This window comes from Hermetia illucens, chromosome 3 (genome assembly GCF_905115235.1).
Source record: "Hermetia illucens chromosome 3, iHerIll2.2.curated.20191125, whole genome shotgun sequence".
NCBI lineage: Eukaryota > Metazoa > Arthropoda > Insecta > Diptera > Stratiomyidae > Hermetia > Hermetia illucens.
Window position 1 is genome coordinate 90,077,472 of NC_051851.1, and position 24,713 is coordinate 90,102,184.

The 24,713-nt window shown below is 43.7% G+C and overlaps 1 protein-coding gene across 2 annotated transcripts in view; it reads left to right on the plus strand.

Annotated features, from left to right (window-relative positions):
• Window positions 1-572: 572 nt before the first annotated feature.
• LOC119652359 (dynein beta chain, ciliary) overlaps window positions 573-24,713 on the plus strand; it is a 155,248-nt gene continuing 131,107 nt past the window's right edge. For both annotated transcript variants that reach the window (XM_038056444.1, XM_038056445.1), the window contains exons 1-5: window positions 573-772; window positions 834-1,193; window positions 1,267-1,355; window positions 16,405-16,998; window positions 17,061-17,289. In XM_038056444.1, the coding sequence (XP_037912372.1) occupies window positions 647-772; window positions 834-1,193; window positions 1,267-1,355; window positions 16,405-16,998; window positions 17,061-17,289 (1,398 nt within the window). In that variant the 5' untranslated portion in view covers window positions 573-646. The remainder of the gene's footprint in view (window positions 773-833; window positions 1,194-1,266; window positions 1,356-16,404; window positions 16,999-17,060; window positions 17,290-24,713) is intronic.

Below are 24,713 nucleotides of genomic sequence, written 5' to 3' on the forward strand. Positions count from 1 at the left end.
AGCTCATAACCTAGGTAAACTCAATCCTAAATTTAGAGAAGCATTACCGTGCCCATAGCATTTCCAGAATAATATCTTAGTTGCTCGTATTTTTCAAATAGCTCCTTAATAATACTTCAGGCATCCTAAGGTACTCCCTGCTTTGTATGAACATTTTGTGTAGAAGCATTTCGAAGAGGCTTTCCAGGGAAAAGGAAGAAATTACATATTTCTCTTATTGTGTTCGTCGTGTATATGACATGCTCTTTTTAGCAACACAAAGGCTTTCAAACCCAAGCTTCCTAGTAGTGGCCTACAATGGATTCCAGGTTTAATGCAATAGCCGCCCTAGCCTAGGATCTGAATATATTATAAAGTTCGTAGATATCGATTTACTTGACTATTGAAAACGTTCTTTCGGTCTAACCTGATTAACGTTGCTTCCACTGACTGGTACGTATCGTTTCGGAGAAAGCGCTTCAAACGCTGACCGATGTTCACAAGTAACCTGAGAGGAAATAGGTAATATGAGGGCATAATATGAATTGCAATTTTCACTCCACTCGCTTTGGCCAGAACTGTTTGATCAATATCCTTAATTGACTGCAGCATTTGATTGTTGCATTGAAACGAACGTTATTTGAAAAGTGGAAGGTGCACTCACAGGATGACCATGAGATCGAATAACCCAAGCAAATTAAATCGGTTTGACTTGGTAGCATCTTATACGTTGACATCTTTGCGACTGAAACCGGATAGATGGATGAAGATGATTGAATCTGGCAATCCGAAGGTAATTTCAAATCCTTAACTTTATACTCCGCCTCAAAGTGACCTCGTCACAACATTTACAGGCACTCATACTCAAGTGGTTGGATACTGCCGAGCAACGTTGCCTTTTCTTCGCTGTGAACTCAATGGGCGAACTAATGCCTTTCTTATCATTACCGACTAGAGGAAACTCTACCCAACGAACCGGCGGGAAATTCATATTCTTTGTCAAACAGCGCTACGTTACCATTGACGTGGAAAATTTTCGAAATGATGTGATTTTCGGAGATATTCCCGGAGACATGGCACAAAACTTCCCGTTTCTTTTCAGCGAAGTATTCCTGGCACTTTTAAAGTGTCCTTTTAACCAGAAGACATGGCCTGAATCAGTCCTGATGGATATTGAGACGCACGTGCACAATTTGCAGAATTCGTTTGTTGAAGTAAGGAAGTAGCTTGAAGTAGGTCATGCGAGCACAGTTAATCAGAATTTCATTTTTTTAAACACCAAATTAGGTGGATGGAAGTGTCGCCATTTGGAGGATTTTGCCAGCAACGATGAACACGCAATTGATTGTGAAAATGGCAACTGATATACAAGAACGGTATGTTTCGAAGAATTTATTTGTATTTTCAATATTCATAGTTCACGTATATATATCTGAGCACACCAGTTTTTAGTGAAACAAAATACTGCTGGCGTGCATACTTACCGGAAGCTATCAAGAAACCCACTCAAAAATGCCCTAATGTCTCCAAAAATTACCGCTAATTTATACAAATGCATTGTAGTGGCCAACATTTCCTATAAAGTATTGAATTTTACAACTAACGCCGGACATGTTATGCATGAATCATTTTGTAAATACATATGTTGGGAAAAATCGCTGATAGATAAATGGAAATTCAATACCATAATAAAAGCATCGATAATGCAAAACATATGTACTGTGGACAAAAGTGTTGATACACTACTTAATATGTAATTCAAGTTTATTATTTAGTTTTTTAAACGGGATTCTCATTAAAATTCTATTATTTTATCATAAATAAAGCCAATAGAATATGTTTAGTCTTGTGTGAAACTTGGTGCTGAAAACGAGTGCGCGTAAAGAAATCAATATGGAAATTAAACATTTCATGCATCAAAAATATAAATCACATTCAACCACCTAAGATACCATTGCGAAACATAAAAACAAATCGGGAAACCGGAAGCTTGACGCTTCAGGTATAAAAGGTTTTGTGTTTCCCTATGTGAGGAGCATAACGTAGTTCTCCATAGGCTGATAGCATTGACCCGAGATATTGAAATCGCTCAGTTCTGAGCAGGTTACTGTCATTGCCAGAACTGAGAGATTTAAATATTTGGAGGGGCAGGTTACTGCGTTTGCCAAAACTCAGCGATTTAAATATTTCGAGTCAATGCTATCAGCCAATGGAGAACTGCGTAATGAAATTGCTTCACGCATTAACGCTACCTGGATGAAGTGGCATTTCACAACTAGAGTTCTCTGTGATCGACGTATCAGCGTACGTCCCAAATCTAAAATTTACTGCAATGTTGTCCGTCTGCCGCTCTCTATAGTTCTGAGTGTTAGCCGACTATAAAAGATAATGAACGAGTCTTGCGGTAATGGGAACGAAGATGTTGCATTGCGCTGGTGGCGTGACACGTTTTGATCACGTCTGAAATGAGAATATCTCCGATCGATATGGGTTTGCACCGATCGTGCAAAAACTGCAAGAGAGGCGTTTTCGATGGTGTGGTCACGTAATTCACGCGAACGAGAATTCACTTACCAATATTGGTCTGAACATCGAAGTCAATGGTACGCGACTAAAAAGCCGACCGAAACAACGGTGGCTTGATACGCTGGATAGGGATTTGACGGCCTCGCGATTACATCCTGATCAGGCATTTGATAAAATGAAATGACGAAACTGATCACGACGAGCCGACCCCGCTTGTGAACGGAACTAACGCTGAAGAAGAAGATGTGAGGAGCGGCGAGTGCACAATAGCTCCGTGTCACATGACTAAAAAATTCAATGCCCCCTATTTTTTAGGAAGCGATTTAAATAATTCATTTGATGGAAATCCCTGTATTGATAATGGCCAACCTCATACGCTTCACATTCTCAGTTTATTATTTGTAACCAACATCAAATATAAACAAGTCGGAATACCGGAAGCTAGCGCTTCGGGTATAAAGGTTTTGTGTTCATCTTATGTAAGAAACTTCAACGCACATTTTTCTGTCCGTATATAGCTACAAATCCAACATAATCCTTCATATTTTTCCAAACTACGAGACATACGTACATATTACAGCCGTAGATATCACGCTCACCCTAAACAAACAAACTGCCTATTACCGAATACTGTACACATATATGCACGTATATAAATTGATCGTACCCATATCTCCGATTTACTTCTTATATCTATTTGAATTAGGCACTACCTGCAAAGTTCATTAGCACGCATATATTATATACCTACATACACACATGTCTGGCTGACAAATAACTAAAAAACTAAAACAAAATAATTCTCTGCGACCCAATTCATAAGAACTCATTTCGTTGTGGTATTGAATTGATATGTCATGATGACGTCATGCAGGTTATAGAGATCACGAAATTCACAAAAAATTGTGAAGTTTCAATCCCTATAACTTTGTTAATAATAGTTGGATTTTCTTCAAACTTGACCAAACTGTGCACTATGTTCTTCGTTATATGCATGGTAAATTTTGTACTTCTGGGATAAACATAAGGGGGGTGCCGGGTAAATTTCTAAAATCTGGAAATATACTATTATTAACTTTATTTGTGCAGATATCGGAACTGGATATATTTTGAGGCCTAGATTTCGTAGAGATGCATCACTGTGATTTTTTTCAGATTTTTCGGTTGGATAGGTTCTGAGAACGAGACCAGTTACACTTTTTGGGGATCATATTTTGAACCCTCACTCCCCTATGTTTCATCTAATATCAAATATTGAACCAGATTCGAAAAGTACTAATTGAAACCTTTCATTTGATACTCGACATGGCTACATTCTGTGAAAAAAAAATTTGCACCCTCCATTCACATGTACGGGGAGCCCCCCGTAAACTTAACACAAGATAGCGCCACTAACTGCATGTAAAGGGAACACCAGATTACATACTCTCACCAATTTTCGTGACAATCGGTCTAGCCGTTTCCGAATAAATCGGGTGTGACAGACAGACAGACAGAGGTGATAACAAAGCACCCGGTCTGGATGCTGTTCCCAATAGAGCTCTTAAACTCACTGTTAAGACCAGACCCGACTGGTTTATCAGCGTGTTTGAAACATGCATGGAAGTGCCAAAAACTAGTTTTGCTCCCGAAGCCGAATAAGCACCCAGGACACCTATCATCATACCGACCGATTTGCCTTATCGACACGGCAGGAAAGATGCTCGAAAGGGTCATCTACAACAGACTGCTCCCTATCATCGAATACAAGGATGGACTATCGGAGCGACAATTTGGATTTCGTCAAGCCCACTCAACGATCGACGCCGTAGACGTTGTTTTGAAGCTGGCTCGAGACGCGATGTCGTCTAAAAAATGCTGTGCCGTAGTGACATTGGACATCAAAAATGCGCTCAATTCCGCAAGCTGGGAGTGGATAAAAAGTTCACTGGCTAACACGGGTGTCCCTAGTTACTTGACTAAGCTCCTCAACAGTTACCTTTCGGAAGGGACACTGTGGTACGACACGGATGAGGGATCCAAGCAGTACACCGTCACCGCAGGAGTACCACAGGGCTCAGTGTTGGGTCCTCTCCTGTGGAACGTCATGTACAATGGGGTCCTTGTCCTTGCCATGCCAAAGGAGGCCACGATAATCGGTTTCGCAGATGATCTAGCTGTGGTTGTCGTCGCGAAAGAACCTAAAGACGTTGAAATGTACGCTAACGAAACCATTAGCGCCATAAAAGCGTGGCTGGAGATGGTTCAGCTTGACCTTGCGGAACAAGAGACGGAGGCGGTCTTGATTACCAATCGTAGGAAGAGGAATACGATTAATATTCGCGTTGGTGGTCACGTTATCACTTTGGAGCCGGTTATCAAATACCTAGGGGTGATGATTGACGCTAAAATCAATTTCAAGGGACATTTGGACTATGCCTGTGAGAAAGCGGCAAATACCAGCGTATCATTAGCGCGGATGATGCCTAATATTGGAGGTCCAAGGTACAGTCGCAGATTACTTGTGGCCGGAGTGGTTCGCTCCACACTATTATACGCGGCACCAGTCTGGGAGGAAGCATTAGCGTGTGAGAGTAATCGTAGGAGAGTGAATATGACTTACCGCTTAGTGGCGCTAAGGGTGTGCAGCGCCTTCAGAACAATATCAGGCGAGGCAGCGTGTGTTATTGCGGGAATGATCCCGATAGACATTCTGGCAAGTGAGACACGCTGCCTGTACGAAACAAGGAAAATGAATCCTCTTGAAAAGGATGCAGAATGCCGAAAGGCGGCAATGCGAGAGTCGCTGGAGAAGTGGTAGAAACGGTGGGATAACTCGCAGAGGGGTCGCTGGACCCACACTTTCATTCCCCGTATTGAAGAGTTGATCCAGCGATGATACGGTGAAATTAACTACCATCTGACGCAATTCCTGTCAGGACATGGCAGTTACAGGAAGTACCTGCACCAATTCAGGCTGGATGATTCTCCCTTGTGTCCTGAATGTGGTTGCACACCTGAGGACCCGGAGCATGTTATGTTTCACTGTCCACGATTTCTCTCAGAAAGGAAGACTCCCTGAAAACCACTCTAAGCCCGCAGAACATCGTCGGGGAAATGTTGAAATCGGAGGAAAACTGGTGTGCAGTGAACACCGCCATCAAACGAATACGAGAGGAACTGGCAAGGGCGGAGCGCGCAAGGAGGACGCGAAGAACGGAAGGCGTGGTCGCGTAAAGCGCAGTCCACCCCGCGAAGTAATGCTTTGCGGCGGTCCCGCGGGGAAGGAAAAAGGAGAAAGGGGGGGTGGTTTTAGTGGGTGAGAATCCCACACGCTGCTGCAACCTGGCGCGGCAGTGTCTTTCTAAGATTTCCACCTCCATCCATAAAAAAAAAAAAAAAAAGACAGACAGACGGACAGACAGACACCGTCTCGATTCTAATAAGGTTTTGTTTCACACAAAACCTTAAAAAGGCTGGAGAAAATTAGACTCTTCTTGAATGGAATATTAATATTTCACTCAATTATTCTCGTTAATTACGATGTCAGCATTTTATTTGTATGGCTTAGGATGCTGTTAATTAGCACAAAATTGATAAGTTTGAACTTCTATAACTTTGACACTAATAGTTGGATTTTCATGGAACTTGGCATGTGTATGCACGAGACGACTATGTCGGTGCAAAATTTAGTACACCTAGGATGAACTTAAGGGGAGTTTTTTACTCTATTTCTAAAAGTTGATAATATACTATTAGTACATTTATTTGAGCAGATGCCGGAATGGGACATCTCTCGAAGATTAGATTTCACACAAGTGTTTTACACAAAACCTTAAAAAAGGCTGCAGATTAACAGATTCTTCATAAATGCGACTTTAATATTCCACGCGAATGTCAATTATTCCGGGTAATTATGATGATCTGATTTGCATGGCTTTGGAAGATTAAGTTTGAACTGCTATAACTTTGGCGTTAATTTCCACGAAGTATATACGAAATATTGTCCTCTATGCTGGTACAAAATTCGGAAATCCTAGGATGAATTAAAGGGGGGTTTTCAGTAAATTTCTAAAGAGTTGTAATATACTATTAGTATGTTTATTTGAGCAGATATCGGAATGGAACATATTTTGAGGCCTAGATTTCATCTAGGCGCACCACCCTGATTTTTTTCGTATTTTTAGGTTGGGTAGTTTCCGAAAATGAGTCCTGGCTCACTTCAAGTGCGTGCAGTTTGACTCCTTACTCACGCACTTTGCAATTTACTTCAAAACTAATGTCAGTCTCGGAAACTACAAACCGCGACCTTTCATTTCATACCCTACACGACTATATTCGGTGAAAAAATTGTTTGAATCCCCCCTTTGCAGGCATGGGGAGCCCCCCTTTAAACTCCACTTAAATTCATTCCACTCACTGTATGCGTGGGATTTCATAGCTGCCATCTGTCCACCAAATCTCCTTCAGATCGGTTTAGCCGTTTTGAAGAAAAGTGCATGTGACAGACAGAGAGACATTGAATCGATTTTAATAAAGTTTTATTTTACACAAAACCTTAACAAGTCGGGAAGCCGGAAGCTGAAGGCTTTTGGTATGAAAGGTTTTGCGTATTGGTTATATAAGCATATTTGAGTGGGCATTTGTCCCACTGAATCCACTAGAATGCAAAAAATTTCTACAAAAACTTTGATCAATTATAACTCTATTAGTAAGTGTGTTTCGTGCCAGTAGTATCTTGTTCTATAGTATAGCATATATTACTGAAAAGGCCGATGATTCTAGTATAAACTTGTAGGGGGTTTTCAGTTAATTTGCTTGAAAGATACTTTTAATAAATATGGTAATATACTATTTTCAAATTTAATTAAATTGGTATCGGTACCGAGAGTATTTTGAGGCTAGATATCATGTGCATGAACCGAAATATTTCTTTTGAAATATTTGGGTTGGGCAGTTTCGGAGAACTGCCCCTTTTCAGACCCCCGCACCACTCCCCTTTGCAAACAATATCACAACTAATACCAATTACTAATCGAGACCTTTCATTTGATACTTCACATGGCTATACTCGGTGAAAAAAAATGTTGACCCCCCTGTTGCATGTATGGCAAATCTGGAATCATTTAAGGTTAGACGATGGATAATTAGAGAATTACTGGATAATGGCCGAGACGATACGTGGTAAACACTTCGAATATATTTGTTTATCCAGAAACCGTTCACCGATTTTCTTCCGTAATATTCCTAATAGTAGAATACCACGCACAAAATCATTCATTAGTGCAAAGGAGCTGGAAGCTCCGCATTAATTTTGAATAGATGTTGCACGGCTTTATATGAAAAAGAATAAAGATTTTTTGAAAAAAATGTTATTCACAAATGAAATTGAATCCAATTTCTTGGGAAATATAATAGTAACCAAGTAAATGCCTTTCAGAAATCGAGTGCAGTAACCTTCTTTTTCTTCAGCCTTTGTTCCGTTCACAAGCCGGGTCGGCGCATCGTGGTCGATTTCGCAATTTTATTTTATCAAAAGCGTTCTCACGGTGTTTCTCCTGAGCAACCGTGCAGCGTGTATTGCGTCGGTAGTTCCGCAGTGCTTAGCAAATTCGGCTTGATTGACGGTTATTTGAATGTGACGGATACGGTTGTCAAGAATGCGTTCAAAAATTTTCATGGCATAGGAAAGAAACCAGATCGGACGATAATTTGGACATTCTGCTGGATTAGCTTTCTTTTTAAGCTTTTGTTTGCAAAACAAAATCTTATTAAAATCGGTTCAATGTCTGTCTGTCTGTCTGTTTTTTTTTATACGTTGGAAGGTGGAAAGATTCAAAACCTACCGCTGGCTCCAGCCAAACGGTTATGTGAGAATTTTACTCTCTAAAACCGCCTCCTTCTCATTCGCTTACCCCGCGGGACTATATTTCGGTATTACATCGCGGGGCAGGATCAGCTCCTTCCTCCTCAGCAGATTGTGGACCGCCTTCATTAATTTTTCCACTGCCCTCCAAGATGTTTCAGAGACTAGTATGTGGTCCACGATATGTGTCGGGTGTCAACCGTGCCTCGGCGTCAATTTCCACCTCCGCTTGGTGTTTGGCGAACCGCGGGCAGTTAAAAACAACATGCCCCGCATCTTCCGGAATCATCACGCATATCGGACAATACGGGGATTCGTCACGCCCGAACCGATAAACCTGTGCACGGTACCCTCCGTGCCCGTTTAGGAATTGAGTTAGCTGGTAACTAACCTCACCGTGCCTTCGTTTGATCCATTTAGAGACATCTGGAATAATCCGGTGTGTCCAGCGTCCTTTAGGTGAATCGTCCCATCTTTGTTGCCATTCGAAAATAGATTCACTGCGTACCAATTGTCGACGATTCGTATAGGACCCGCCGATTGCGTATGACGGGTCATAGCGGCGTCGACCCGCGTCCGCCAAGATGCCGATGGGGATCATGCCTGCTGTCACACAAGCTGCTTCATCTGAAGTTGTACGGTAAGTGCATGACGTTCGCAATGCACTCAATCAGTATGGAGCTGCGATTTTTCTTCTGTTTGCTTCCACCTTCAAAGACCAAGTATGGAGCTGCATAAAGTAAGATGGAGCTAATAACATTCCAGATCAGGAGCCGACGGCTTTGCCTAGGACCACCTATATTTGGTAACATTCTTGCCAACAATGTAGCCACTCCGTAAGCCTTAGTTGCTGAATTTTCAAGATGGGACTTGAATTTCAGTCTTTAGTCAACCATGATTCCTAGGTATTTAAGCGTCGGCTACAACTGTATAATGTGTTCACCAATCCTGATCTTTATCGACGTCTGCTTCCTTTGCTTTGTGATCAAGACTACCTCGGTATTATCTCAGACCAGCTTCCTCTAGCCAAGACCTGATTTCAAAAATTGCCTCGTTTGTGAGTACCTCGGTCTCATCAATGTCTTGTGCCACAATAGTTACTCCGATATCGTCTGCGAAGCCAAATATTGTCACCCCTTTGGGTAGCTGCAACTTTATAATTCCGTCATACATTATTATCCACAGGAGAGAACCGAGGACTGATCCTTGTGAAACCCCGCAAGTTGTTGTAAACGTCTTTGGTCCATCGTCCGAATCGTAACACAATATCCTCTCCCGGAGAATGCCATGACTATGTGCACCAGATATTTAGAAGCGCCCAATTGGACTAAAGCCGCAATTATTTTGCTCCATTTTGCAGTATTAAAGGCATTCTTCACGTCGAGAGTAACTACCGCGCGAGATTTATTGGCCTCCATTGCTTTTTCTTCAATTTCCGTGGCATTGACAGTAGATCTTGCCTTTCGAAATCTGAACTGCTAGTCTGAGAGACCACCCTCCTTTTCTGTGATGGGTACAAGTCTATTGAAGGTCACCCGTTCGAAAAGTTTGCAGATGCCGTTCAGCAGGCATATAGGTCTATAAGACGAAGGATCACCCAAAGGTTTATTTGGCTTCGGGAATAGCACAAGCTTCCGTTTCCTCCACTCTTCCGGCAAAATCCCATCTATGAGGCACGTCGTAAACGTTTCAGCCAACCACCTTGGAACTGTTTCGACGGCCACTGTCTGTCTACTGATTGACACGAAATTTGGTGAGAAGGTGGGAACTGTGAACGCCCAGACATACAGTGAGTGATATCCTTCTACGTTGAGATTTAGGGGGGGGGGGGGTTCCATACATATCAAACGGGGTGTAAAATTTTTGTTCACCGAATATAGTCATGTGGGTTACTAAATGAAAGGTCTCGATTAGTACTTTTCGAAGCCGGGCTTAGTTTTGAGATTTGTTAGAAAGGCGGGGAGTGGGAGGGGTGGAAAATGATCATTTCTACCCAACCGAAAAATCTGAAAAAATCATGAAGCTGCCTCTATATGGTGCCCAGGCCTCAAAATACTCTCCATATTGGTATCTGTTCAAATTAAGTTAATAATGGTATATACCATATTTTTGGGAAAATTGATCCGAGAGTTGTAGAAGTTGGTAGCAGTAAAAAATATAATATGAAGCATACTATCCCTAGGTTTGATCAAAATCATACTATTAGTAACAAAGTTACAGCATAACAAAGTTGACCGTGTAAATCTACAACCCGAAGTACTAAATCTGACATGCTAAATGCACATGCATAACGGGCTACGTACAAATTGGATAGTTCTACACTCAGATGTACTCACAGAAGAAGCAAACAAAACCTTTCATACCTTAAGCGTCCAGCTTCCGGTTTCCCGACTTGTTTTCATATTGGAACTGTGGTACTTTCTTACCAGCCAGATGGCGTTCTTCCTTCCTGAATAACCCGATTAAAGAATTCACTGAGTCACATTGTTATGTCCCAGCGAAAGTATTTCCAGTGCTCAGAATCGATGTCGTCAGGTCCTGGCTTATTGCTTCTTCCACTACATTTTTGCTGACAATTACGTCACTGTTCTCTACGTGAGTACCTGCGTCGTGGACTTAATCCCACGGTCTTCTTAAGACGCGCCGCCATCTCTGAGCACCAGTTTTGCTGATAGGTGGAGTTGCTTCAAATGTCGGCAATGCTTGTGGAAGTGGAACATGAACAAATTCTTCAGTTGAAATCTGCTCGAATTTTTTTCTATCCATCGCGGCTCGACGTTCGGTAAGTAAAGTACCGTTCTTGTCATTAACGCAACAGAAGGGTTCGATATCATGTGTGCATTCCCTGAAACATTTTATTTTAGATTTGATCCCATTTTCATTTACATAAAATTTCATATTAATGAAAATTTTTCTGATTATAATAATAATAATCGTTGGCGCAACAATCCATGTTGGATCAGGGCCTTGAAGTGTGTTAGAGCACTTCATTCAAGACCGTAACGGTACACTAAGAGGCAATGTGGCCAGCATTGCGCTCGCCCGAGATTATTACCCTGATTTGACTCAGGTACTCATTCGCAGCTGAGTCGACTGGTATCCGACGTCAAAAGTGAGATTTGAACCACGACCTTCCGTACACCAGCCTTACGCTCTAACCACTCAGCTATCCAGACACTTACTGACTTTCTGATTGCAAATTTTAAAATCGATTTTTTATCTGAATTTCAACCTGCGTCAACCTCTCAATTTTGCTGCTCTTGGTTCGAATCCCAGTCGTCATGGGTGTCTGTATTCGTCTTTTGTTTGTGTTGCTGTCGTGAGCACTATCAGGTGTGATAATACTGATCTTGATGCACAGTCTGAGTGTATAGATGCAACCCCATGAATGGAACTCCACTAAGCAGTGAACAGGAAACACTAGTATTGTAACGGGACTTTAAGCTTTCAAGCCTGCAAAGTTGAGAAAAGCAACAACAGTATATTGGCTATCGAAAAACATGTCAGACTCAACTCCCGTATTCGCGTAAGTTCTATCCGATTTTCTAGGAAAGTCCAACTTGGCCGGCTCATTCCTTTTGAGGACTCTCCTGAAAATATTTTATTCGCTTTCCAGTTCCCCGCAGTATGGTCTTAAGGAGTCTGGCTTTTACGAGCCTTTCTATGTTCCTACAGCTTAACCACACTTCATTCTTATCAATTTTACAAAAACGGTTCAGAAGTGGCATGGTTGATTTTTTGCAATTCTTGATTCCACCAGTGAACCGTTTTATCACATCTGAATCAGCAAAGGAGAAGTCTGCTTACTAGCACTTTAAAAGTGGGCGATTCAGAGTTTCCATTTTTTCTATCGCCAAAGGAGTTCTGTGTCCTGTATTAGCTGAGTGGTTGGGGCACAAGGCTGTTGTACAGGACGTCGCGGTTCGAATCTCACTGGTGGCAGTGGGGTTTGTATCGTGATTTGTCGTCGGATACCAGTCGACTCAGCTGTGAATGAGTACCTGAGTCAAATCAGGGTAATAATCTCGGGCGAGCGCAATACTGACCACATTGCCTCCTACAGGGTACTGTAATCCTGTAGTGCACCGTTACGGTCTTGAATAAAAGTACTCTAACAGACTTCAAGGTCCTGATCCAGCGATTATTATTATTACAAAGGAGTTCGTAGTCGCTGCACTTTATTGCCAGGAAGTTCTTTGAAATTTGTCCAATCCATTTTCCCAGTATTCCGTCTTTGTATTCCAGTCTGTTTGTTCGCGGTAATCAAACTAAATCCTAAGTGTCTTCTAGCCAAACTTTATCTAGCACCCCCTGACATTGCGGCTCTGGTCGGAGAGTGGAGAGTATCAAACGATATCACACTCTCGGATCACAGACGCATTGATTTCGTAATGGGCATGGATCAACCTCCAGCCACTCCATTTCGGAATCCGCGGAGGACAGATTGGGCGACGTATAAAATAGAATTGAGCGCCCGAGGTACGATCCCTGGGAAGCGCATCAAATCCATTGCTCGAATTGAGGAGAAAACCCAGATGATCACAATCAGTATGAGAGAAGCTTTCGAAGAAAGCTATCCACTCAACATACCAAAGAAGGGTAAAACACCGTGGTGGAACTCGGATTTGGCAAAACAAAGGAGAACAACAATGATGCTCCTGAATCGTGCTATGAAGTGTGATTCAGCCGCTAGCTGAAATCGCTATAAAGAGGCACAGAAGGCTCTTAAGAAGTGCGTAAGGTCGGCTAAACGATCATCATGGAGACGCTTTTGAGAAGAGACTAAACTCTCTTGAGGCAACCTCACTAACGAAGTGGATTCTGGTTAAAGAACGTAGCCAGAAGTGGGATTATTTACGTTTACAAAACGGGAGGTACACAGAAAGCGATGAAGAAACGGGAAACCATTTGCTGGAAGTGCCTTCCAGGCAGCATCCAAAATTTAATCTCGGGGCCGACAGGTGCATACGGCCCTCAACCGAGAGACAGGAATCTGGCCTGCAAAGTAGTATCACTGAAGCGAGTAAAATGGGCATTTAACCCATTGCCCTACCATCGGCTCAGGGCCAACTGGAGTTGCTACGCCTTTCGTTAAATAGAGTCTCCGGCATGAAGCCAGCAAAGCTCTAACCTAAAGGGGGTCAGAATTGGCTTGGAGCCAACTAATGAGCTACTACCTGTTCAGTGTAGGAACTAGGACAAGCACTTTTCTTATCCTCGGCTCAACTTTTATTTTAATTTTGTGTTTGCTAGAATCCGTAATTGCCGATTCTACAACTGAGTATGAAAAGTTCAGACATCGTAGCAATAAAAAAATGCAGTTCATCAATATGCAAGAAGTGCATAAAAATTGTATACACAAACAACAGCTATTACTCGAAGCACATGGTGAGATATGGTGAGCGTGGTTTAGATGGGGTTGCGAGTACTCGGAGCTCTCTATGCTGGTTCGCTTCGGGATTGTACTACTGCTAGTTTAGGTTACTGGGGGAGCCGCAGCTCCGAGCACTCAGGCCATTGTTAGGCCCATTCTACTATCCTTGTAAATCGCCTATTCAATAGCTTCCCGCCTACGGTGTTCGCAGGCTTTTGCGAATCTGAGAACATTTTCCAGAGGGAGGGAGTGTGCAAATTCTTCGTTGAAAAAAAACCTTACCAAAGAGTCATCGTCTGAGATATAAGGAGGCCGAGCAGCTGCATAAAAAGTGCTGGGCCGTCTCCTACTCCTCCTCACATTGGTTGCACATAGCCGAAACCACCACCCTAATCTTTTCCAATATGGTAGTTTAAGGAGCAATGTCCCGTTAAAAGCTCTACTAGGGTTTTCATGTCCCACAAGGATTTTTGCATATCGGCAAGAGTTCAAATTCCTCCACTCGGCTGCGTGAATCCTTAAAATTTCACCCTTCAGAGTAAACTTGACAGTGGATTGCCGGATTCCAAAAGCTAGTTCTGGCCTGTTTTCGTTCAGTCGGCCAAGTTTCAACAGCACCTGATGACAACTCCACATCAACTGGCTTGATATGTTGTTGCTGTTTAGTGCTCATAAAGCCGCCTGACTGTCGGAACAGATGCAAATGATACGATCCCTTCATTTTTGTCGCAGACATTCTTCTAATAATAATAATAATCGTTGGCGCAACAATCCATATTGGATTAAGGCCTTGAAGTATGTTAGAGCACTTCATTCAAGACCGTAACGGTACACCACAGTACACTGTGGGAGGCAATGTGGTCAGCATTGCGCTCGCCCGAGATTATTACCCTGATTTGACTCAGGTACTCATTCACAGCTGAGTCGACTGGTGTCCGACATCCAGTCACGATAACAAATTCCTCTGCTCCCAGCGAGATTCGAACCGCAGAAGACATTCTTCTGCTGCCACTGAAATCGCATATATCTCCGCCTGAAATATGGTCGTCATTTTTCCGAGGGGTCGGGACAGTTCCATGATCAGATTTCCCGAGAATACCCTTGCGCCCGCTCCGCCTTCCATAACTGAACCATCGATGAAGATTATTAAGTCTTTAATCTGAAAAGACTCATGGCCATTTATCGACCATTCTTCTCTTTTGGTGATTACGACAGTGTATGTCTTTTCAAAGACGAATCTGGAAACCATATGATCGACCGTCATCAGAGCTACCGGATGTTTGTCAAGGAAACTCTAGATGGATGCATAACCCTGTGATTGGCCGTTTTTCCACGCCCCAATGGTATCGAGTCTATATGCGTCATGGGCTCCTTTCCGTTTCACTTCCAAGTGAATGGGGGTCGATTTAGGATAGCTTTAAGTGTCGCAGTCGGTGTACTTCTCATTGCTCCAGTAATATTTAGGCAAGCACGCCTCTGAATTCCTACTGTTGGCAGAGTTCAGTCTCGGCCACCAGACGATGGATGCATACATCAAAATGGGTTTTATTATGTCTCCGTTTTGGTGAAAATCCCCAAATCTTACCTATCGTGACCTATCATAGAGTTTTGTCTCCGTGGAATTACCTTTCTGGTAGGCGTGTTGCCTATGGTGAAGTGGCACTTAGAAGTCTAGTCTTTCCAGTCCTTTTAGTAGAAAGGACGTTAGACTGATCGGTCGGAAGCTTTTTGCGAATGTATAGGTGGGTTTCCCTGGTTACTAGTATCTACCTGTGATTCTAGGTATCAATAACTCACTCGGAATAGGAATATGAATACACGTGTCCATTGTGTAATGACTAAGTTCCATGGATTTTTCAATGTGAACACCCCGCCCACACGTAAGATTTTTGGTACTGATGTAGCACAGAGGCTGATACGCTCCCCCATTTTACACACGCGCACACATACATTACGCCTTACTTTTTCAACTAGAACTTCATGCGGCCAATGCAGGGATGGCCTTTTCTCTTTCTCTTGTTTCAAAACGAAAATGTATTATGTTGTTATGATGTGGTGAACAAAGACGCAGAGTGGAATACGTTAGGATTGTTAATCTTATGTAGCTTCTCCATATAACCACGAAAAGTAAATAAGCTACGTATATCAGCTGATTCTGAAATACCCTTTGTAGTATATGTAATTACTCAGAGTTGGCGTTTGCTGTCTGTAAGTTGAAGCCTAGTGAGCTGATTCTGGGAAAAATATGCACACCTTTCATAATATTTTCACCCATTATTCCGTTAACTAGGAATTTGTCGACCGATCGCACGCTTAGACTTAGTAATCCTGAAATTCGTTCAACCTTGTAAATAACTCCTGCAATGAAAGAAACACACACACAATTTGATGTCAATCAAGTCCCAATATCGAGCGTATACCAATAGAGTCTTTCCTCAAATAAGAAAGACCGGGCATGGTAAGGGTCCTTGATACCAATATTAAGGAGCACTTGTACATTTCAAAACTAATCCTGCCATTTTCCATTTACCCAATCCATATCAATCAATCAATATTACATCATCGCTAACTAGGAATTTATATCCTTGTTTATTTGTATACATTTTTCCGTTATTGAATTTATCTCCAAATATTTCTCCCATTTTGCTGGCTATAATGGTATTCGTACTTATCCTTTCAGCAAATCTACTCCATTCATAGATTTATCAACGAAGAACATGCTAGAAGGAGTAATGATCAAATTAATTACCCAAATACATAAGTATCTTAACGAACCGTTACCCAGCCCATTGAAAGTTATGCCAGAGGCCGAGATATCCTTCTGGAATCTACGTTTGTCAAACTTAGAGAGTGCTTACCGTCAGTTATGCAGTCCTTGCATCAAGGCGGTGGCGTTCGTCCTCGAGAATGGGAACTCGGTGTACAGTAATGCTTTTCATGCAGCTCTGAAGGATGTTGTCTTCGCCCTGCACGAAAGTCGCGATATAACTTTGTACTTAAATCCGCTTTTGCAACAAACTTCCGAGCTTAGTGAAATTTGTTTCATAAACTCAGGACCATTAATCCGGCCGTTAGTCCACGTAATCTATTTGGTATCCACGAATTCGAAATTCTACTCGACAAGCAAACGCCTTACCATGCTCCTCCGAGCATTCTGCAACCTCTTGACGACCAGGGCCATGGATGGTCTGGAGATTTCAACTCTATTCCAAAACGATCCAGACGAAGGCTCCGAGAAGATATCAAAGACGATTCAAGTCATCAAGGAGTTCAAGTATGACAGAAAACTTCATAAAATTACTTTATTGACATTTATTACAAAATCTTTATTTGCAGAGAACAACTTCTCGAGTACCGGGAAAAGGATGCATCTGGCGAGGTGGAGAGTGGCCATCAACCGAAATTACTGTTCCGTCCGCCGGATGTTTTCGTCCGCCTTGATGTGCTGCTGACTCAACTCGCCGACCTAGAGCACATCTTCTCCATTGCAGAATGTTTTAAGAGCTTGGAGAAAGTGGAATTTGGAGGAGTTCATGGGAAAATTTTGACGGACCAGCTCATTAAGGTAATGATGATGTACTTCTTGGAAATGCAGATTGTTATTTGGGTACCGTTGAATGTTTAGAACCATAACAAACTTTGATTTTATACGTACATATCACGTGGATGCATTTAACTTGCGTTTTGGAGAGAAGGCGTACTTTTCTAAGGCGCACAAAAGGGACTAGACTGACTAGATTTTGCATTAATAATAAAATTATCCCCTGATTCCCCCACGTTGAAATCTGTGGAAAGCAGGCTCTCCACTTCAGTGGAAAACCTACACCCGTTATCTAGGGCGCGGTCAGCCAGAAAGGATAGTACAGCAACTCCCTTAATGAGAGGAACTGGAAACCTGACTAAGGCCGGCCTATCGGCAACATTCTTGGCTAACTCTTCCAAAGTACGGAAGATGAAGACTCGGTAGAAGGAAACTTTAGCCGCAAAGGAGAAAGAAGTACAGACTTCAGAACCTTCTCCTCGACCTGTACCAGGAGAAATAGAAGAAAGTGAAGTTGGTGATATGGACGCAGCTGGTCTAATTCCGGTATGTGGAAACAGTGGAGTGCAGTCCGGACACCGTGAACCTGGGAGGTCTCACTTATCTAGACAAACATAAGAGTAACTCAAATTAGCCTGCAGCATGTGAAAGCTTCTTCCTATCTACTGGCGGCAAAGTTGCAAGGCTGTTCTTATATATTTCTGATTCAAGAGCCATGCGCTCATTTTAACAGAATCTGCGCTATTGGATCAGTCAAGGAGACTAGGATCTTCTTCGATGAAAGATCCTCGAGACTGAGGGCCTGTGTTTTGATGCCAAAATTGTTGGAGGCAACCATGCTGAGACAATTTTGTTCCCAGGACCTGGTTGCGGTCAGCTTGCAATACCAGGTTAATTGTAAGAGAGGAAACGTCATAGTTGCCTCTGATTACTTACCCTATGATTCGTTATGTCCTCCGCCGATGCAAGAAGTAGGGGTTCTGGGAGTGTATGCAGAATCAAGTGGCCTTGTATTTTTAATAGGTTGTGATCCGAACGCTCAGCATATTTGTTGCGGTAGTAACAAATGCAATCCTAGATGACAGAAGCTGTTTGATTTTATCACTTCAGCTGGTATAATGACCGCCAACGTAGAGTGCACTCCTACGTTTGTGGAGCCAAGAAGAAGTGAAGTAATTGGCCTAACAATCTGCACTGCAAAGTTGTTGGAGTTGATTAGAAACTGACGAGTGATGGATGAAGTCTCACTCTCAGATCACCGTGACTTAGAATTTAGTATATAAGGCGGAATCCTAGGAAAACGGATTGGACAAAGTTCAATGAACTTTTTGGCGACAAATTGAGCTCCCTAGGCGACTAAGGACTCGTTGGAAATTCTGAATCGCATACTTTTAGACTGTTTTGAAGTGGTTTGTCCTATTTCCCGAGGTCAACGTGGTAAAACGGTTACATGGTAGAACCAAAAACTGCAAACATTCAGCAAATCAACCAGACAACTTCAAAATCCCGCTTGCAAAAGCAAAATAGGCACGATTGGCTAAACTTCCGGAATTCACAGCGGAATATAAGAGACTCGTAAAACTTTTGAAACGAGACTCTTTTGCGGTATACTGTGAGGAACTGGAAAATTTAAAGAAGACTTCCAGGCTGTGCAGAGTCTTTAATAAGGATGAGTCGGCCAAGTTGGAGCCTCTTAGGAAACCGGATGGTACTTTCGCGAACTCCAGAATTGAGTCTACACAGACTATCTTGTAAGTACAGCACTGGGAGGACAGATGTCAGAAGTGGGAAGAAGAGAATTGGTGGTTTCTGTAAACTGTTCAACACGAAGGTGTTGCAAGGAGAATTGGAGCACTGCGAGAGCGGTTGTTATCAATGAAAAAGCGAGAGCTACTATACTATAATTTGAACATTTCAAAGCAACTGGAAAGGGGATGGCATCTACCCAACAATGCTAAAGGGGGTGTAGAGTGAGTGGATATTTTGCTCTGACTACGCGCCTTCCTTTTGACAGATAGTGAAGGTAATCTTCATATTGCCTGAGATGTCTATTCAAATACAAAGAATTTCATCAAATCAGCTTAAAATCATTTTCGCTGAAATATCTGGGGAGACTCGTTGAGCATCACATTCGCGAGAAGACGCTAAGATCGCATCCCCTAAATGAAAACCAACATATTTACCAACGGGTAAAGTTCTGTGAGTCTGCTCTTCATTCTTTGGTTTCAAAGATAGAGCCGCAATTTTGAAAGGCGAGTACGTAATGGGGGTGTTCGTGGACTTTGAAGGGGCTGTTGACTGTGCGCCCATCCAAAAGCTCTGTGATACCGCCAGAGAGCATGGTGTTGACGAAACTTTAATAAAGTAGATCTATATTATGCTAACGTAGAGATTATTGTGTGCTGAAGTGCGTGTTGATCGATACCTAACAGCTGAAGCCACGAAAGGCTGCCCTCAAGGAGTAGTGCTATCACCACTTGACTACCATGCGAACTGCAAAATCTCCCAATGCACATTCAAGCTTATGCGGCTGTGCTTGTTGTTGGTCGAGATCTCGGCATGGTGTGTAGAAATACCCAACGCGCCGTTGGTTGATTTTATTGATAGTTGGTATCTAAGGCATGAAATTTCAGTAAATCCAAATAAATCCAAAATGGTATCATTCACAAAAAAGAGTAAACTGAGTGATTTTTGCCTTCCAAAGATGAGGGGTACATTCCTTCAGCTCTTCGAAGAAGTTAAGTATCTGGAAATTATTCTTGACACGAAACTGCTTTTGGAACAAACATGTAGAAACAAAAATGAAACGAGCTCTCACAGCTTATGGGCTGTGCAGGCGGGTCTTTGCCTCGACATGGGGACTGAGGCCTCAGGTAGTAATGTGAATATATGTTGCTATAATTAGGCTGATGTTCGCTTATACATCCTTAGTGTGGTGGGATAAGGTGAAACACAAGAGTGTTCGCTGTAAGCTAGCCACACTTCAAAGAACTGTCACCGGTGCCATGAGCACCACATCCGGCGCAGCTCTGAATGCATTACTCAATTCGAAGCCGATAGCTCGTGGCGTGAAGTGGCGAAAAGCACTATGAATAAATGAATTTCTGTGACTTCTGCATTTCTGGCGTATTGTTCAGGCTTCCAAAGTTCGCCAACCAAAAGGCCAAATACCATAAAGAAGAGAATTTTCCGAAGAATAAATAACCGAAGTTTTGAAGAAAGGTGCAGTTCTCACCCCTATACCAATCAACAAGCTGCATCGCACAGTCGAGTTCGGGTAAGCAAACATCAACAGCTGCTAAAATTCCACCCGACTGCACAAGTACATCACCATTCTCATCAACGAAGTTACAGTCTGCGCATGGATAATCGCCCGGGAGGCAGTCGCATCAATCGCAGTTGAAGCGCCTACAATGGTCTTCATCTCAACAGCCACCAGCAACAACAAATTATATTATTAAATAAGTTCTGTCTTTACTCTTTTTGTAATTTTTTTTCTGTTAACCTTAATAATCATCATAAAACCGCCGCAAAAGACGGCAACGATATTCGTTCGGCTCTTCTGGGGAGTTTTTTGTTTATTTTGGTCTGCGCTTCAAGCATCCGCTTCGGTGTGCGTCGGTGGTTTCTCTTTTCTCTTTCGTACGGGCATTTGGGAGTGCGGTCTGCCGTCGTCAAATTAGTGTCTGCTGAAATTCGTTACAGCCGCGTCCTCGACGTAACTGCCGTCGTTAAACTTAGCTTTTGTCATGTCGCTAGGCAATAAAGACGCGGCTGGCCCATCGGACCCTCAGATGACTGCCCTCGCTGCGCGCGTTCCTCCCTTTTGGCGAAGGAACCCGGAGGTAGTGGTTCGTCCAACTGGAGGCCCAATTTCAGATGTCCGGAATCACAACGGACGCGACAGAATTCAACTACGCCATTGTGGGCCTGGATGAGGAGTCCATCCTCCTGGTGGCAGACATCGTAAAGTCGGCTTCCTACAGCTTATTGAAAATAGAGCTGATCAAGGTGTGAGTCAGCAAAGCTGGATCACTTGCTGGCAGGTTTGACGTTGAGCGATCGAACTCCAAGCCAATTGCTTCGCGAAATGAGGCAATTGGGTGGGAGCAAGATCGACGACTACCTAATGAAGTCATCCTGGCTGCGACGACTTCCGAGGAGCACCCAGGGAGTCCTCGTGTGCGTCTCCGGTTGTTTGGAGGCGCCGGCAGCTGCGGTTGACAAGGTGCATGAGGTGCACGCGCGTCTTACGATTGCGACTGTTCAGCAGCCTTCAGATGAATTAGGCGAACTGAAGCGTGGAATGGCTGCTTTTGTGGCCAGCATGCATCAATGAGGGTGACGCTGGACGCTCAGCTTTCGAGTGGCAATTCGCGAGGTCTACTGCTCGAAAAGGGCATTCGGGTAGTAGGTCGTTAAGACAATCTACGGACCCAAGCATTTGTTGGTACCATCGCAGATTCGGCGAAAAAGCTACCAGATTTGCGCTCCCGTGTATAATTGCGCCTACCTCAAAAAACTAGGTCCGCGGGGAGTCCTGGCGACAATTTATAACCCTCTCAGCAGGCGCAGTTATCTTATAGATACTGGCGCGAAGGTTTCGGTTCTTCCCGTACATCGCCACCATCGGCTATTCCCTTAATTTTTGAAACTTGCGGCGGCAAATTCCTCGCGTATTAACACCTACGGGTACAGGCAAGTGGACGTGAGTCTAAGCTTGCGTAGGACGTTCCCGTGCGATTTATCCTGGCGGATGTCAGCTTCCCCATTTTAGGCGCAGACTTCCCATAATGGGTTGCTAGTAGACTTGCAGAACAGGTCCCTTATAGACCCCACGACTAAACTTAATTCGTCGAGCCGAATCTCATCTCACCCCAACAACAATCTTTCCGTACTATTGCGCGGAAAGAATTCAAACAACTTATGCAACAGGGTATCCATATAGTCTCTAACCCAAATGGCGAATGGCGCCCCTGTGGGGATTATAGAAGACTAAATGCGACTTTGCGCACCATTTCGCAAACTGCCGCATCTTTTCGACCTTGGATTTAACCAAGGCATATCACCAAATCTCTGTAGCTCCAGAAGACATTCCAAAGATGGCAATATGCACACCCTTTGGACTCTACGAGTTCACGCGGATGACTTTCAGGTTGTGCTATGTGGTGCAAACCTTTCACTCGGTCCCGCGAAACCTTGACTTCTGTTTCGTGTATTTGGATAATGTTTTGGTCGCTTCTTCCTCAGAGTCTGAGCACTTAGCCCATCTCGAATGCATTTTTCGACGTCTCCTTGAGACCTGTTTAGTCCTCAACGTTGATAAATGCAAGTTCCTCCAGACACAGGTAAGATTCCTCGGCCACTCCATTCCCCCTGACGGAATACAGCCCGACCCAGACAAGGTGCAAGCAATCAAAAGCTTCCCGCGTCCGAAACACGAGAGATTGTGTGGTCTGAAGTGTTGTCCGCGCGTTTTACAAATCCCGTCAATAACTGGCATTTCTTTTACAAGATCCACCCCTAGCCGTTTTTGTTGATGCCTCTGACATCGCAGTAAGTCTCTTCACCAAAAGGTGAATCAAGTCTGGCAGCGACTGAGCTTCTTCTCTAGACAGTTGACCCGCTCTCAACGGAACTACATCACCTACGATCGAGAACTGCTCGCCGCATACTTGAGCATCAAATACTTCCGTTTCTCCCTAGAAGGCAAGCCGTTCACAGTCTTCAGGGACCATAAGCCTCTCACGTATGCTTTGAAACAGAAGCCCGACAAAGCGTCCCCTCGTCAGCTTCGACACCTGAACTTTATAAGCCAGTTTACGTCAGACATCCAGCACGTGTCCGGCAAGGACAACATAGTCGCTGACGCTTTGTCTCGTGTCTCCGAGGTTAACATCCCCGCCTCACTCGATTTCTCGGCTATTGCCAAGGCGCAGGAGGATGACGCAGAACTTCAGAGCCTCAAATCCAACCGCAAATACAAATTTCGGGAGTTGCCCATTTTCGGCTCAAACCTCTCTCTCTGCTGCGAAGACTCGGAAAAGGGACCTCGCCCATACATTCCGGCCACATTTCGCAAGGAAGTGTTCCACGCAGTTCACGACTTGACGCATCCAAATCAGTTAGTCACCGAGAAATACTTCTGGCCCTCCATGAACAAGGATATCAATTCCTGGGCCAGAGAGTGCATCGCATGCCAGAAGTGTAAAGTCTCCAAGCATGTAAGGAAAGAAGTGGGCTCATTCCCCCGCACAACCAAGCGGTTCCACACAATACACCTCGACATAGTAGGGCCTTTGTGAGGCTCGCACGGTTATAGGTATTGTCTCACAATCATCGACAGGTTTACGCGGTGGCCTGAGGCAATGCCTCTGAAGGACATTACGGCACACCGGTCTTCCACAAGAGATCGGGTCTCACAGATTCGGGATTGCTGCGCCTGCTGAAAGACAATCTCCACCGCCTTAAAACTACACCTCCCACCCGACATACATCCGTTTCTGCCTGCACTCTCAAGGAGCTGGAGACGTGCACACACGTCCTGGTCAGGACGGATGTTGTCCGGAAACCGCTGCAGCCTCCATATGAAGGCCCCGTACCGTGTTTTCGGGCGGGGAGAGCATTTCTTCCAGCTCGAAATCGGGGATCACAAAAAGACGGTTTCCTTATACAGGCTGAAGCCCGTTTGCACCCCAAATCAGCGTCAGCGTCGTGTTCGCTTCGCCGAATGCGAGCACGCAGTTCCGTGTTCGGTCACTGAAACCCTTAGGTGGCTGATGCAGCAATCAAAAACTGGGTACAAGCTTCTCATGATGACAGGTGGCTGAGCCTTAATGCTGCTAGACACAGCAAACTTTTCCTGTCGGAACCAAACACATGTACTGCTAAGTTTATCCCATCGAAAAGCAGGAAGACTTGCAGAAGTATTGTGGGCATTCTGAATGGCCATAATTCACTAGTTATGTTGAGAAGAGGAATTAACCAAGGTGGTACCTGTCCATCCTATAATGGGGAAGCGGAATCCTTCTATGTGAGTGCCCCGCCTATGAACGCATCAGACATCAGATTGTTGGTGCTGATGTGTGCTCCAACTGCAGCAGGTAGCATCACATTCACTAACGGAAACCTCGCGATACATAAATCCGGGATATTCCGTTAGACGAGGGAATCGAATACAATGGACCACTGGGGTTTGAGTGCTCAGAGAATTTGTCTCTCCCCCACCTCAAACACATACACAGCACAAGTGGCGGCTGCAATTGTCGGGTGCCGAGCTGATGCCGACGCCGAGCATAGATAACGAATCGATTTTTAAGGTTTTGTGTAAAACTTGTTCTTTGTCTGTCCGCCACACTCATTTTTCTCGAAGACGGTTGTAGCGATTCATGCCAAATTTGATGGAAAGGTGGGAACACTCACGCATACAGTGAGCTCTATAATTCTAG